At 42.4% G+C, this 12,640-nt stretch overlaps 1 protein-coding gene across 1 annotated transcript in view; it reads right to left on the reverse strand.

Moving 5' to 3' along the window:
• LOC143289734 (spectrin alpha chain-like) overlaps window positions 1–12,640 on the reverse strand; it is a 104,314-nt gene that overhangs the window by 84,418 nt on the left and 7,256 nt on the right. Inside the window, 7 exon segments of the mRNA XM_076598817.1 lie at window positions 688–804; window positions 2,322–2,466; window positions 3,044–3,240; window positions 3,933–4,016; window positions 5,403–5,543; window positions 6,848–6,973; window positions 8,154–8,471. Of these exon segments, the coding sequence (XP_076454932.1) occupies window positions 688–804; window positions 2,322–2,466; window positions 3,044–3,240; window positions 3,933–4,016; window positions 5,403–5,543; window positions 6,848–6,973; window positions 8,154–8,435 (1,092 nt within the window). The 5' untranslated portion in view covers window positions 8,436–8,471.

Consider the following 12,640-nt stretch of genomic DNA (forward strand, 5'->3'; position numbering starts at 1 on the left):
GTAAATGGAGTAGTGTGAATCTTCAGAACACAAAAAAAAGGAACAATATTTCTTTTGGATAGCTTTTTAAAATTCTGAAACAGATCCAGTATGTTGTTCACAGATGTTGGCAACACTTTTTTTAGAAACACACAGCTTAAAAAAATACAGAATATAACAAAACAAGAGAGTTTAGAAGACTTTTTAATTAAACGACCTTCACAATATCTAAACAATTCCTACCAAAAAAACAAAAAAAATTCTACCCCCTCTGCTCCAAATACTTTAATCTAGATATAGAAGAAATGAACACACGGTCATAAACTTGCCACACAGTGTTCTTGGCAAACCTGAATGGTTACACCCACAACTCGGACTTTAAAAAAATTAATTTTGGTGTGTTTTTTAACACCCACTATTTGGACATATAAAAATAACATCTGTTGGTTTGTTTTTTTTTTTTATCTTAAAAATACTGGGAGAAATAAAGAAAACAACAAAAAAAACAACAACAGCATAAAAACAATTTTCAAAAGATAAACATTTCACCACTCTCACCTCACAACACGTGGCAACATGGTAGAAGTCACTTCCCCCCCCCCACTCCCGACCACCTGTCCACCCACACCTCCCCACCTGTCCAAAAAGGAGAGAATCAGACCCCCTGCCCAGCTCTGTACAAGTGGGTCACTGATTCATTCAGCCCACCTTGTTTCGCAGCTGCTCCCAGTTCTGCTCCATCTCCTCCTGCTTGTCGTGGATCTGGTCTGCCTGGTCGCTGTGGCTGCCCTGCAGTCTCACAGACTCCGTACCCAGGGCGTTCACCTGTCGCACACCAACACCAGGGGGGACAGTTATGTCGTCTGATGGGATCACTGACCTGTACCCTTTGTTGCCTACCGCCCAATACACCACACAGGGCCATCATCTGGGGGCTGCTGGGGGGTGAGGGGGGTGGGGGATGGAGGGTGGGGTTGCATAGGTGTGATTTGTTAACCTCAAGGGTCTGCTTCCATCAGACTGACGTAAGTTTACAGTTGGTCTTCTTCTTCTGCGTTCGTGGGCTGCAACTCCCACGTTCACTCGCATGTACACGAGTGGGCTTTTACGTGCATGACCGTTTTTACCCCGCCATGTAGGCAGTCATACTCCGCTTTCAGGGGTGTGCATGCTCGGTACGTTCTTGCTTCCATAACCCACCGAACGCTGACATGGATTACAGGATATTTAACGTGCGTATTTGATCTTCTGCATGCGTTTACACACGAAGGGGGTTCAGGCACTAGCAGGTCTGCACATATGTTGACCTGAGAGATCGTAAAAATCTCCACCCTTTACCCACCAGGCGCCGTCACCGTGATTCGAACCCAGGTCCCTCAGATTGAAAGTCCAACGCTTTAACCACTCGGCTATTGCACCCGTCATACAGTTGGTCCAACGGCACAGGTGAGAGCTGTGAGATCAGTGGCTTCTCCACGGCAATGGGAATTCATTTACTAAAGCTTCGTCTTCTGTGAAGAGACTATGACTCTCAAAATAGTCAGCAAGATTGCACTGGCTCTTAGTGCTGCAGCTTTGGGGGCTAGGTGCCCTTTGGGAACCATCCCAACGCCAACTGTTCTATAGCTCTATTGGCCAAGATAGTGGGAATTCAACATGGGCAACACACTCTCCACTATAGTCAAATTCTAGCCCAGAAAGTCAGAACACCAGTTGCTTCCATTGCTGTTCTGATGGTCATAGTCAGCCACAACTGTGATATGAACTGTAAAGCAATACACAAATGACCAACTGAAAAATGTGACAATGTGATTAGCGACGAGACTTATGACAACCAAGAAAAGCAACCTGAGCTAATAAAATTTTCATTTCCATTTTCACGTTACCACTGAAGAGGTGGCTTTGTGGTAAAGCACCCACCTAGGTAGCCAGAGAATCTGAGAGCACTGGATTGAATCCCACACTCACCCTCAACTAGACTTTTGAGTGGTGGTCTTGCCTCCAATCATTCAGATGAAATGATAAACTGATGTCCCATGTGTAGCATGCACTTAGCACAGTAAAAGAACCCACAGCAACAAAAGGGCTGTCCCTGGCAAAATTCTGTAGAAAAATCCCCTTTGATAGGAAAACAAATACATTTGCAAGCTGACAACAACAACAAAAAATCAAACGGGAAGGCACTGCACTGTAGCAAGGCGCTCTCCTCGGGAAGAGCAGCCTGAGTTTCGCACAGAAATCCGTTGTGACAAAAAAGTAACATAATACAACACAATACAATACAAAACTACTGGCATCATCAGTGCTTTCACAGATGTTTCTGTCCTCATGATGACCCTGACCTTTTCCTCCAGGGCGGCCAGGTCACGCTCCACACCCTCATGTTTACGCTGCAGCGTCTGCACACTGGCCAGGTCACGCCCATAGTCGTCAGATGACAGCACGGCGTCTTTCTCCTGGATCCACGCAATCGTCTCGTCCGCGTCCCTGGAAAAACAGATCCAGCAGGCATCCTTGTGCAATGTCCAGCATGTATTCATGAAAAAGGGGAGCACATACAATTTGTGTTGGTCTGTGAATGTAATGACTATTCTGTCGCCTTTTTGTCAGGGAACATGTCAACAATTTCTCTTCAAGAGATGATAAAGGTATTCTTGCAATCACTGTCTTCTGACTGAAACAAACAGCATTTTCTCAAGCATAAATCATGTCATTTTTTTTCATCATTAGTCCTTGATCCTGAGCTCAACTGTCGAAGGCCCAGACAGCCAGGTGGTTACAGCATTCAGACTTCTGCCAAACATGCAAGGTTTGTGGTTCAAATCTGCGCTACTCCTGGTGGGTTATGGGTGACATTTTTCTACTCTCTCCGTCAGTCAGCGTATGTGCAGACACCTGACAACAGGATCAGAAGTCCCAGCACCTAACCGATTCCGCCACGGCGCCTCTCAAACAGACGCAGACACACACCCAGACACTAGGTTATCAGACAGACTTGCACAGTCCACACACTTTGTGAGCCAACAAAGAATCACCCTTTCACCCCATCATCAAACCAACATACCGATTAAAGCGCTGGATCTCATGGGCGCCGTACAGACGCTCCTGGCGCAGGAGAGACAACTGCCGGAGACGCTTCCAGGCCTCGTTTACCTCCTCCTGCTTCTGTCGGATGGTCTCCTCCTCTGGGTGGCCGTCACTGATCAGCTGGTCAGCCAGGGTGTTCACCTCCGACACCTTGTCCTCATGGTTTTGCAGGTCCTGGAGAAACACTGGCTCTGTCAGTCCTTTTTTCAACATGATGTTATGGGGGAGGTTGTTTATAGATTGATTTTTAATATAGACAGAATAGTTGATGTATTTTTCTATGCAGACTGATTGTTAAGTGATTTTTTACAGATAGACAGATCAGGTTCTGGAACAACACTGACTCTGTCAGCCCTTTCTTCAACATGTTGTGGGGGATATGTTCATAGATAGGCAAGTTCATTGGTTTTTAGGACAGAATGGTTGACTGTTCTTTTTATATATACTGACTGATAAGTTATTTTTCACAAACAGAAAGAAAGACAAATAGTTATTTATGTGGATAGACAAGTGGATAAGATGGATGGATAAATGGGTTGACAGATAGATGGACAGAGATGGATGGATGGATGGATGGACAGACAGCTAGAAACTAGATAGATAGGTAGCTCGAAAGATCTTTTCAAAACCTACCCGCAACACCGCCTCATGCCTGCTACACTTTACATGTATGAGGAGGGAGAGAACAGGAGGGGGAGGGTAGAGAGAGGGGGTAGAGAGAGAGAGAGAGTGGTCATTAATGATTCATGGAATTTGTAACTTTTTCTTTCAAGTGAAGAGCCATGAGCTCTCAGAGAGAAAGGGTGCAATACAAATGAACACCTTTATTATTATCATTGTCATTATTATTGCTAATGTTACCATACCTTCTGAAATTCATCAAACTTCTTCTGGAGCACCTCCACGTGTTCCAGGTCCTGCCCAAACTCATCTGAGGTCACGAAAGCTTCCTGTCAACAAAAAGGCAACAAACTCAAACCATGTCACCACACTTCCCAAATGTTACCGTGTGAAACAAGACTGAAAATATTGATAAAAAAATAAGAACGCACACGCACGCTCACAGACTGTCAAGTGTAGAGAGAAAAATCTTCTAATGCACACACATGCATAAACACACACATACACAGACACACACAGCCCACAGCTACACAGTCCAGTGGCATAGGAAGAAACGCAGCCAGTCCTACATCTCATTTCCAGGAACTTCCTTCACACTTAACTCTCTCCATACGAACAGCGAAAGAGACGACATTAACAGCGTTTCACCCCAATTACCATCATCAAAATATTGCAAGCGGAAGGCTCTTATACTGAAGAGGTGAATGTTGACAAAGAATACCACAATTCTAACAGAAGCTAAAGGTTGGGTCATTCAGACATCCACTGGACATCCGAGGGGTGTGTTGAAGAGAAGAGAGGACTGGCCGTACTGAGTGAGTTAACCTGCCCTCTCAGCTACTGACTTCAAACACGAAAGAAGATACCATCAAACCTTTCCAGGGTTGCAGCCACCTTTGAACATCACAGTCTTGACCAAGTCAGCTTTACACAATATTGCATCACCTCTCACTGTGCGACCAAAGCCATTATTCCAAACCGAGCCTGACTGATGAAAAGAAATAAACAATTAAGCTGATACTGATTAAAATTTAACCGACAGAGTCTACTAGTTTGGAGTCTGAAATCAAAGAGAAAAACCTGGGTTTATATGCCTGAAAATACAGACAGCTCATGGGTCACTTCCAACCAGAAAACCCAGTGAGCCCCACATCTGAGCCTAACATGCTGGAAGGAAGGGGACAGAGTGCAAGCACTGGACAAAAAAAAGAGAGAGAGAGAATGAATGAATGGTTTATTCATTATAAGCCAAAGCCCCTAAACAAAGTGGTATGTAACAACATAATTATACCATCACACAAAAATATTGGTATACAGTCTGTTATGAGCACAGTGTCTTTCTTATTTTAAATGCTCGATACAAAAATACACATAGATTTTTTTACTACTTTTTGACTTGTTGAAGACATTAGCATAGTAAAACGGAAGAGGGTAGCCTGCCTATAATATTTTTCTGGGATAAACTGTTGTCTTAAACTCTGAATCACGGGGCATACTAGGACAAAATGTACTTCATCTTCTTCGCAATGTCCACAAAGTGGGCATGTTAAGTTTTGATCGGTTTGGGTTTTATACCTATAATGATGAACATGAATATCTGAAACACTAAGTCGAAACTTTGACATAATTTGGATAACAGCACGATTCAAATTTAGAGATAGATATTGAGAGAGAGAGAGAAAAAGAGACAGAGAAGACAGTGGGAGGTGGGGTACCTTGTCAGCGATCCAGAACATGACTTCACGACACTCGCGCATGAACTGAACCAGACGCAGGGCCTGCTGCAGCCGTGTGCCCTTCTCTGCCAGCTTGGACAGCAGAAGCTTCCACAGGCGGTGCAGCTCATCCAGCCTCTCCTGCAACACACGCATCAACACTGCCACATCAACATACCACAACATCCACCTATCACCACATTAAAATCCACATCAACATCGCCACATCTATAACCACATGAACATTGCCACATCAACATCCACCACATCCACATTGCCACATTAGCATCCAACACCATGTCCTCAGCCACATCCACGCCCACATCAACACCCAAATGAATATTGCTACATCAGCATCCACCACCACATCGACAGCCACATTAGCATCCACACACACACATCAACATCCACATAAACATCATCACATCAGCATCTACCATAACATCCATCACCACATCCACATTATCATCCACACCCACATGAACATTGCCACATCAACATCCACATAACATCCACACCCACATGAACATTGCCACATCAACATCCACCACCATGTCCACATCCACATTAACATCAACACCCACATGAACACTGCCACATCAACATCCACCACCACATACACAGCCATATTAGCATCCACACCCACATCAACATCTACATGAACACCACCACATCAACATCTGCCACCACATCCACATTAACACCACATCAACATCTACCACCACATCCACTTCCACATCAACACTCACATGAACATCTATCACCACATCAACATCACCCAACACTTTACAACCACACATTCATATACGGAACGGTGGCCTGGTGGTAACACATGGTTAATTTGTGTTTTCAATTCATTGTGTCTTGTCATTTTTTTTCTTCTTTATCATCTTTCAATGTGACTCCCTTCAGAAAAGGGCTTTGGCCTTCATCTGATTTTTTTTTTTTTTTTTTTTTTTTTTTTTTTATAATATGATTAAAAAAAAAACCCAAAAAAACCCCATTACTGTTGTTGTTACTTGTCAAGGTTACCCATCACAGACTGACATAAGTTTACAGTTTGGCCAACAGCAACGTGAGAGCTGTTATATCAATGGTTTCTCCATTGCAATGGGAAATCATTTACAGCTTAGTCTTTTTTTGAAGGACTATGACTCAAACATGGAGGCAAAATTGCACTGGCTCTTAGTGCTGCAGCCTTGGGTAGCGGCTAGCTGGCCTTTGGGAACCATCCCAACGCCGACTGTCCTAAAACCCTCTTGGCCGAGAGTGGGGATGTAACTTGGGCAAGACACTCTCCACTATAATCAAATTCTAGCCCAGATAGTCGGGACAGCAGTTGCCTCCTCTGCTGTTCTGGTGGTCATAGTCAAACAAAATGAAACCGACTATCATACATGGCTACCCATGGCTGGTAGCCAGGCCAGGTGTACTGTCCCACTCACCCGGATGGTTTCGGAAGCAAAGTGATCCTGGCTGATCATCTCGTTGCCAGTTTCATCCAGCACCTCGATGGCCTTGGCGTGGGCAGCCACCTCCGCTTCAAAGGCCTGGTGCTTCTGAATCTTGGCCTGCAAGCACGCACAGCGCACGCAACATCAGGACAACGTTCATTCAGGTTTTCTATCACAAAAATATATATTATAAACTAAGTTGTTGTTGTTGTTCTGAACATGTTTTTCATTTCCGTTGTTGTTGTTGTTCTGAACATGTTTTTCATTTCCATTTTTATAACACACTGACAATTGACATAAATACGTATAAAACAAAAGGGAAAACGATAAAACCGATGAAAACACAATGAAATCAAAACATAGTGACAAATATGTACAGTATTCTAAGCAATCCAACAGTGAATAAGTGTTGTAGTCAGAAGAAAAAAAAACACTTTCATATCACCAAAGACTAAAGATGGACGGTGCATACAACAATACTGATAGTAAAATAAAGCGTTTTTTTCTGGGTGATACTGATAGTAAAATAAAGCGTTTTTTCTGGGTGATACTGATAGTAAAATACAGGGTCTTCCTCTGCACACACAACAATACTACAGGGTCAATTAACGTTTTATATCACAAAATATACAAACTTTAAAAATTACATATAACATCAAAGAACTAAAAGATGGACACTACACAAATTTGTATATGTTTATACAGCTTTAAAATCACACAAATATGAACTTAGAAAAAAATCTTTTCATTACACCATACTATAATTGAATAAACTTAAAGACGGACAGTGCATATGAATATTTATGGATTGTGACAGAGTTGCATAAATTGGTCACTTTATACAACAAATACTAGTGGCCAGTTCAGACAATGTATGAAAACATTAGCCTGGTGTTGCATCTGATGTCAACGCTTGTGCCTTTTTTTTTCTTTTTTTTCTCATAGGTAGTTGTTTTCTGGAATTTTGTTTTGTCAGCCCATAACAAAGTCTCCCCAGAGAGAGCAGCCTGAATTTCACACAGAGAAATCAGTTGTGACCAAATGCAACACAAAATAATACAACACAACACAATACAACACAACAGAACACAACACAAAACAATATAACACAACACAATACAACAAAACACAAAATACAATGCAATATAATACAACACAATACAACACGATACAATACAACACAACACAGTCCAACAAAACACAACACAACACAATTCAGCACAACACAATACAACACAACATAATTCAGAACAACACAACCCAACCCAAACACAACACCCCCCCACACCCCCCAGACCTGCAGGTTGGTGGGGTCCTTGTAGCTTTCATCCGACGCCGTCTGCAGCTTCTCCAGAATCCAGCTCTCCAGCTCATCGGCATCCCGCTTGAAGTACTGGTAGCGCCGGGAGTCCTCCAGGAGCGCCTTGCGGTCACTGCAGGCCTGCTTGAAGGCCGCGTAGCGCGTCAGCACCTCGTCACGGCGCTGCTGGATGTCCTCGGCTGTCTCCAGGACCTTGATCTCCCGGGGCTGAGGCTCCCCTGTGCCGCCCCCCGCCGCTGCTGGGTTGGTGGAGGCCATCCTCTGCTGCTGCTTGGGTCTGGTGGGGTCTTTGGACTGCCAGCACACGCACACACAGCGATAATAACAACAATAATAAGTATTGTTTATTTCTACACACAAAGAAATTCACAGGCACAAGTAGGTCTGCACACTGTGATAACAACAATAACAAAAATATAACAATTACAACAACAATCATAATCATAGTTTATTTCTATTGATTGTACCTGTCATTAAAACACAATGATGCTCAATGCATGTCACGCAAGTAAAATTTCTAAAAGTATTTAAAAAAAAAAAAATCATAGAATGAAGAAAAAGGCAAAAAATAGTCATCACATGCAAGATTTCTGGAACTCTTCCCCCACCCCAATAATTAAAAAATATATGTCATAGCCTTTATCTATGGCAGCAACTGGAGTACATCAAATCCTTCCATTTTCTTTAGACCTGTGTTTATAGTCCATAACTCCCCCACACACTTGCATATATATATGTACCAGTGGCATTTTACGTGTGACCGTTTTTACATCCACAGTTTAGGTAATCGGACTGTATTGGGCGGTGTGTTTGCCGAGTATGCTCGTGTTTCCATAACCCACCAAACATGGCATGGATCATGGGATCTTTGTCATGTTTATCTGATGTTCAGCATATATAGTCATGTATACAACAAAGGGGGTTTAGGAACTAGTAGGTTTGCACAAAATCGTGTTGGTTTTGATCAGGAAAAATCTCCACCCTTAACCTACCTGTCGCCACCAGCATACCAAATTGTGTGAAGGTAACTGTTTGACACAGCTGATGTAACGTAACTGTGGACTGGAGACTTCAGTAACAGAAAACAATGTGTGTGATCTGATTGAGGCAGCACATCGGTTTCTTTTTTTAATATCAGTAATGTTGGATGCAGCCAGTGGCCTTGCTAAAAAATAATCCTTGGAACTGTTTAGAGTGGGTGATGGAATATACATAAAAAAAAAAAGATTACCTGACAACACTACAGAACAGACAGGAAAATCATTTGCAGATACCCAGGCTTTGACACACAACAAACAGACCTGGAGGAGGAACCTGGTGAACAATTCAATGCAACGCCCCAATGATTCTTCAGTTAGTTAAAGGGTTTTATGTCAATAAAAGATTAATAGTCATCTCTGGAAAAACACACACACAAACAACAACACAACACAGTACTTTCCCAGTTTCTCTCCTTCCACCTCTGACTGCCCACTGCAGACACTGAGACAGACAGACAATTCCGTCAGTTCAATGCCTCTGCTCTCTCTACACACACACACACACACACGGTACCGGTACAGTGTGCAGGACTAAGGGCAGGGCTGCAAACTCCAACAGACAGATGAACCCTCTTATTGTTGGTGTGGCCACTTCACTTCCTCCCCTTGCCCTTCACAGCCTAGCTAGCTCTACTGCGCCCCCGCCCCCCTTCCCCCCAACCACCCCTCAAGTGGCTCTGACATACTGTAAGGAGGTTCCTCCCCACAACCACCCTCCACCTCATCACCCCACCCTCCAAATTCTGCCAGCTCCAGCAAGCTAGCCTGCATACATCTAGCCCTTTTGGGTGTTTCCTTTTTCCACTTATTACGGCAACTGGGCAATTCCTGTGAGAGGCTACATGCACCTCTCTCTCTCTTTCTCTCTCTCTTGGCAATCTTACACACACACACACACACACACACACACGAAAGAAAGCACATGTACACAAAGTCTAACACACTGAGAGAGAGAAAGAGTGCACGCCTGCATGCACACACACAGACACACACACACACACACATACTGTATAGCCATACCTGACAAACTATTTCTATTTTAATACACAACATATGCAGTCTCAACAAAAACAAATGATCATAACAAATAACACCCCCACCCCCAACCACCCAAAAACACCACAAAAAATAAACTTAGTTCTCACACCTAAACTAGCTGAAAATTCAATGCACTGCATCCCTTGCCTCCAATTTTCTCGCAAAGCTCAGCAACCCTAGACAGACAACATCAGAGCTGGACAGTTGCCAGGATGCCAATACCAACCTTTACCACCACCCCCACCACCACCCCCCCTTCCCCCACCCCCTTCCAACCCGCACACCCCTCTCAGCCATTCCCAAGCCAGATGCAGCAAACTCTCTTTGGTCTTTGCCAGCGTTATCACTCAATGAAACACACTATACACAGACACGACATTCTTTATACTTTTAAAAGGTTATTACTCTTCTTTTGAATGAATACCAAACGCTGGTAACAAGCCGACATACAGGGTACTGTTTTTTTGTTGTTGTTTTTTTTGTTTTTTTTGTTTTTGTTTTGTTTTTTTTTTGTTTTTTTTTGGGGGGGTTGTTTTTTTAATCAAGTGGAAGGAACAGCCTAACTGTGAAAGAATGAGATGACTTACAAAATAAAGAAATATTATAACTTTTTTTCATGACTCATTCGAGATGACAACTTATCACTGTCACCGGTTTCAAACAATACTTAAAGAAGCAAGTTTTCCTTCTTTTTACATCATGTTTGTTTCTTTGCTTTTTTGTTGTTGGTTTTGTTTTGGGTTGTTTTTTTTTGTTTTTGTTTGTTTGTTTCTTTGTTTTTTTGTTTGTTGTTTTTTTGTTGTTGTTTGGTGTTTCTTGTTGTTGTTTTTTGTTTGTTTGTTTGTTTGTTTTGTTTTAGATAGAAAGATACTGACAGAGGAATGTCCTGGTTTCATAACACACAAAAAAAGAAAATACTGTAGTCAGTTATAATAATCTGAGTTTCAGTTTTTCTCTTTTTCTTCTGAACAAAATTATACAGACAGTGTGTAGTTTGCATTGTTAAAAACACCATTCAACAAGACTGAAAGCTTTATTTGCTGCTGGTGAAAAACTACATTTACTCTTGACAATAATGGGGAAAGTAATGAGTACATAACTCATAAGCACACGGAACTGAACTTGCATTTGCCAAAACCAAATATTTCATGATTTCAGAACAACAAAACATTTTGTTTTTTGGTGGTGGTTTTTTTGTTGTTTTTTTTAATTGTATCTGTTAACTGACCAAACAAGTTTTTAATACATTTTTTCCTCTCTGACAAAAATGTTGTCAGCATCACATAACACAAAACAATGGTGGAACTTCAAACTGTGAATATGAATCATGTCAGTGCAAAATAAACATTTCTGTTTTTAAAGTATTTGCTAAAGAAGGCAACTCAATTCTACCACACCACACATTGCACCACACTGCACCGCCCCACACCATGCTCTCTCTCTCTCTCTCCCTCATCTATATTTCTGTCTCTCTTTTAAAAGGGCAGACATCCATGAAAGTCAAAAGTGCTAAAATATAAAATTGGTAGAAATGTCATTCCTCCAATTTTGTGTCTGTGCTTGGGTGGTTGTATGCATACATGCATTTGTGTAAGCATGTGCATACATGCAATGATGTATACTGTGTGTTTGCGTGTGTGTGGAATGTTCATGCCTGAGTAAGCAGGCCTACCTGGACATGACAGTTTGTATACACATGTGCACATATTAACTGCACTGCTTCAATTCAAGTGCACATTATCATGAATGTACAACTTCCCTGTTTTAACATCTATAGTCATTTTTTCTGTTTTGTCTGAAAAACAAAAAGAACAAAAACAAAAATGTGCAGCAGCAATAAACAGGAACAAGCTGTGACAGCTTAACTGGTATTACTCATCACACACACACACACACACACACACACACACACACTGTGTGTGTGTGGAGATACACAAACTTGAACACAAGACACCCCGAAGCTGCCTGTCATTTTCAACTTTGTGAAGGTCACTTTCCTACCACCCCTTCCTAATCTATGTCTATGCCGGTAATACTGGTGTCCTCAAATGGCTGCTCTTCACAAGCCTCCCCGGTGAGAGGGGGAACATGTGAGAGGGCACGAGTAGACAGTTCTTTCCTTTCAGTTCACCTCTCACACTGTATCACCCACCCTTTTCAAGCTCAGAGAGAGAGTGTGTGTGTCACTGTGTGTATGAGTGTGCAAGATGTGTGCACCTGCGAGCATACAAAAACTGTGCATGTGCATATATACATGTGTGCATGCATGGGTTTGTGTGTATGCATGAATGTGTATGCATGTGTGCCTGCTTTTCTTCCCAGTTCCATGCAAGAGGACTGCAACTTAGACCTTCAGTTGTTACTGCTGGCAGGATGTCATCCCAC

Source organism: Babylonia areolata, chromosome 14 (assembly GCF_041734735.1).
Source record: "Babylonia areolata isolate BAREFJ2019XMU chromosome 14, ASM4173473v1, whole genome shotgun sequence".
Taxonomy (NCBI): domain Eukaryota; kingdom Metazoa; phylum Mollusca; class Gastropoda; order Neogastropoda; family Buccinidae; genus Babylonia; species Babylonia areolata.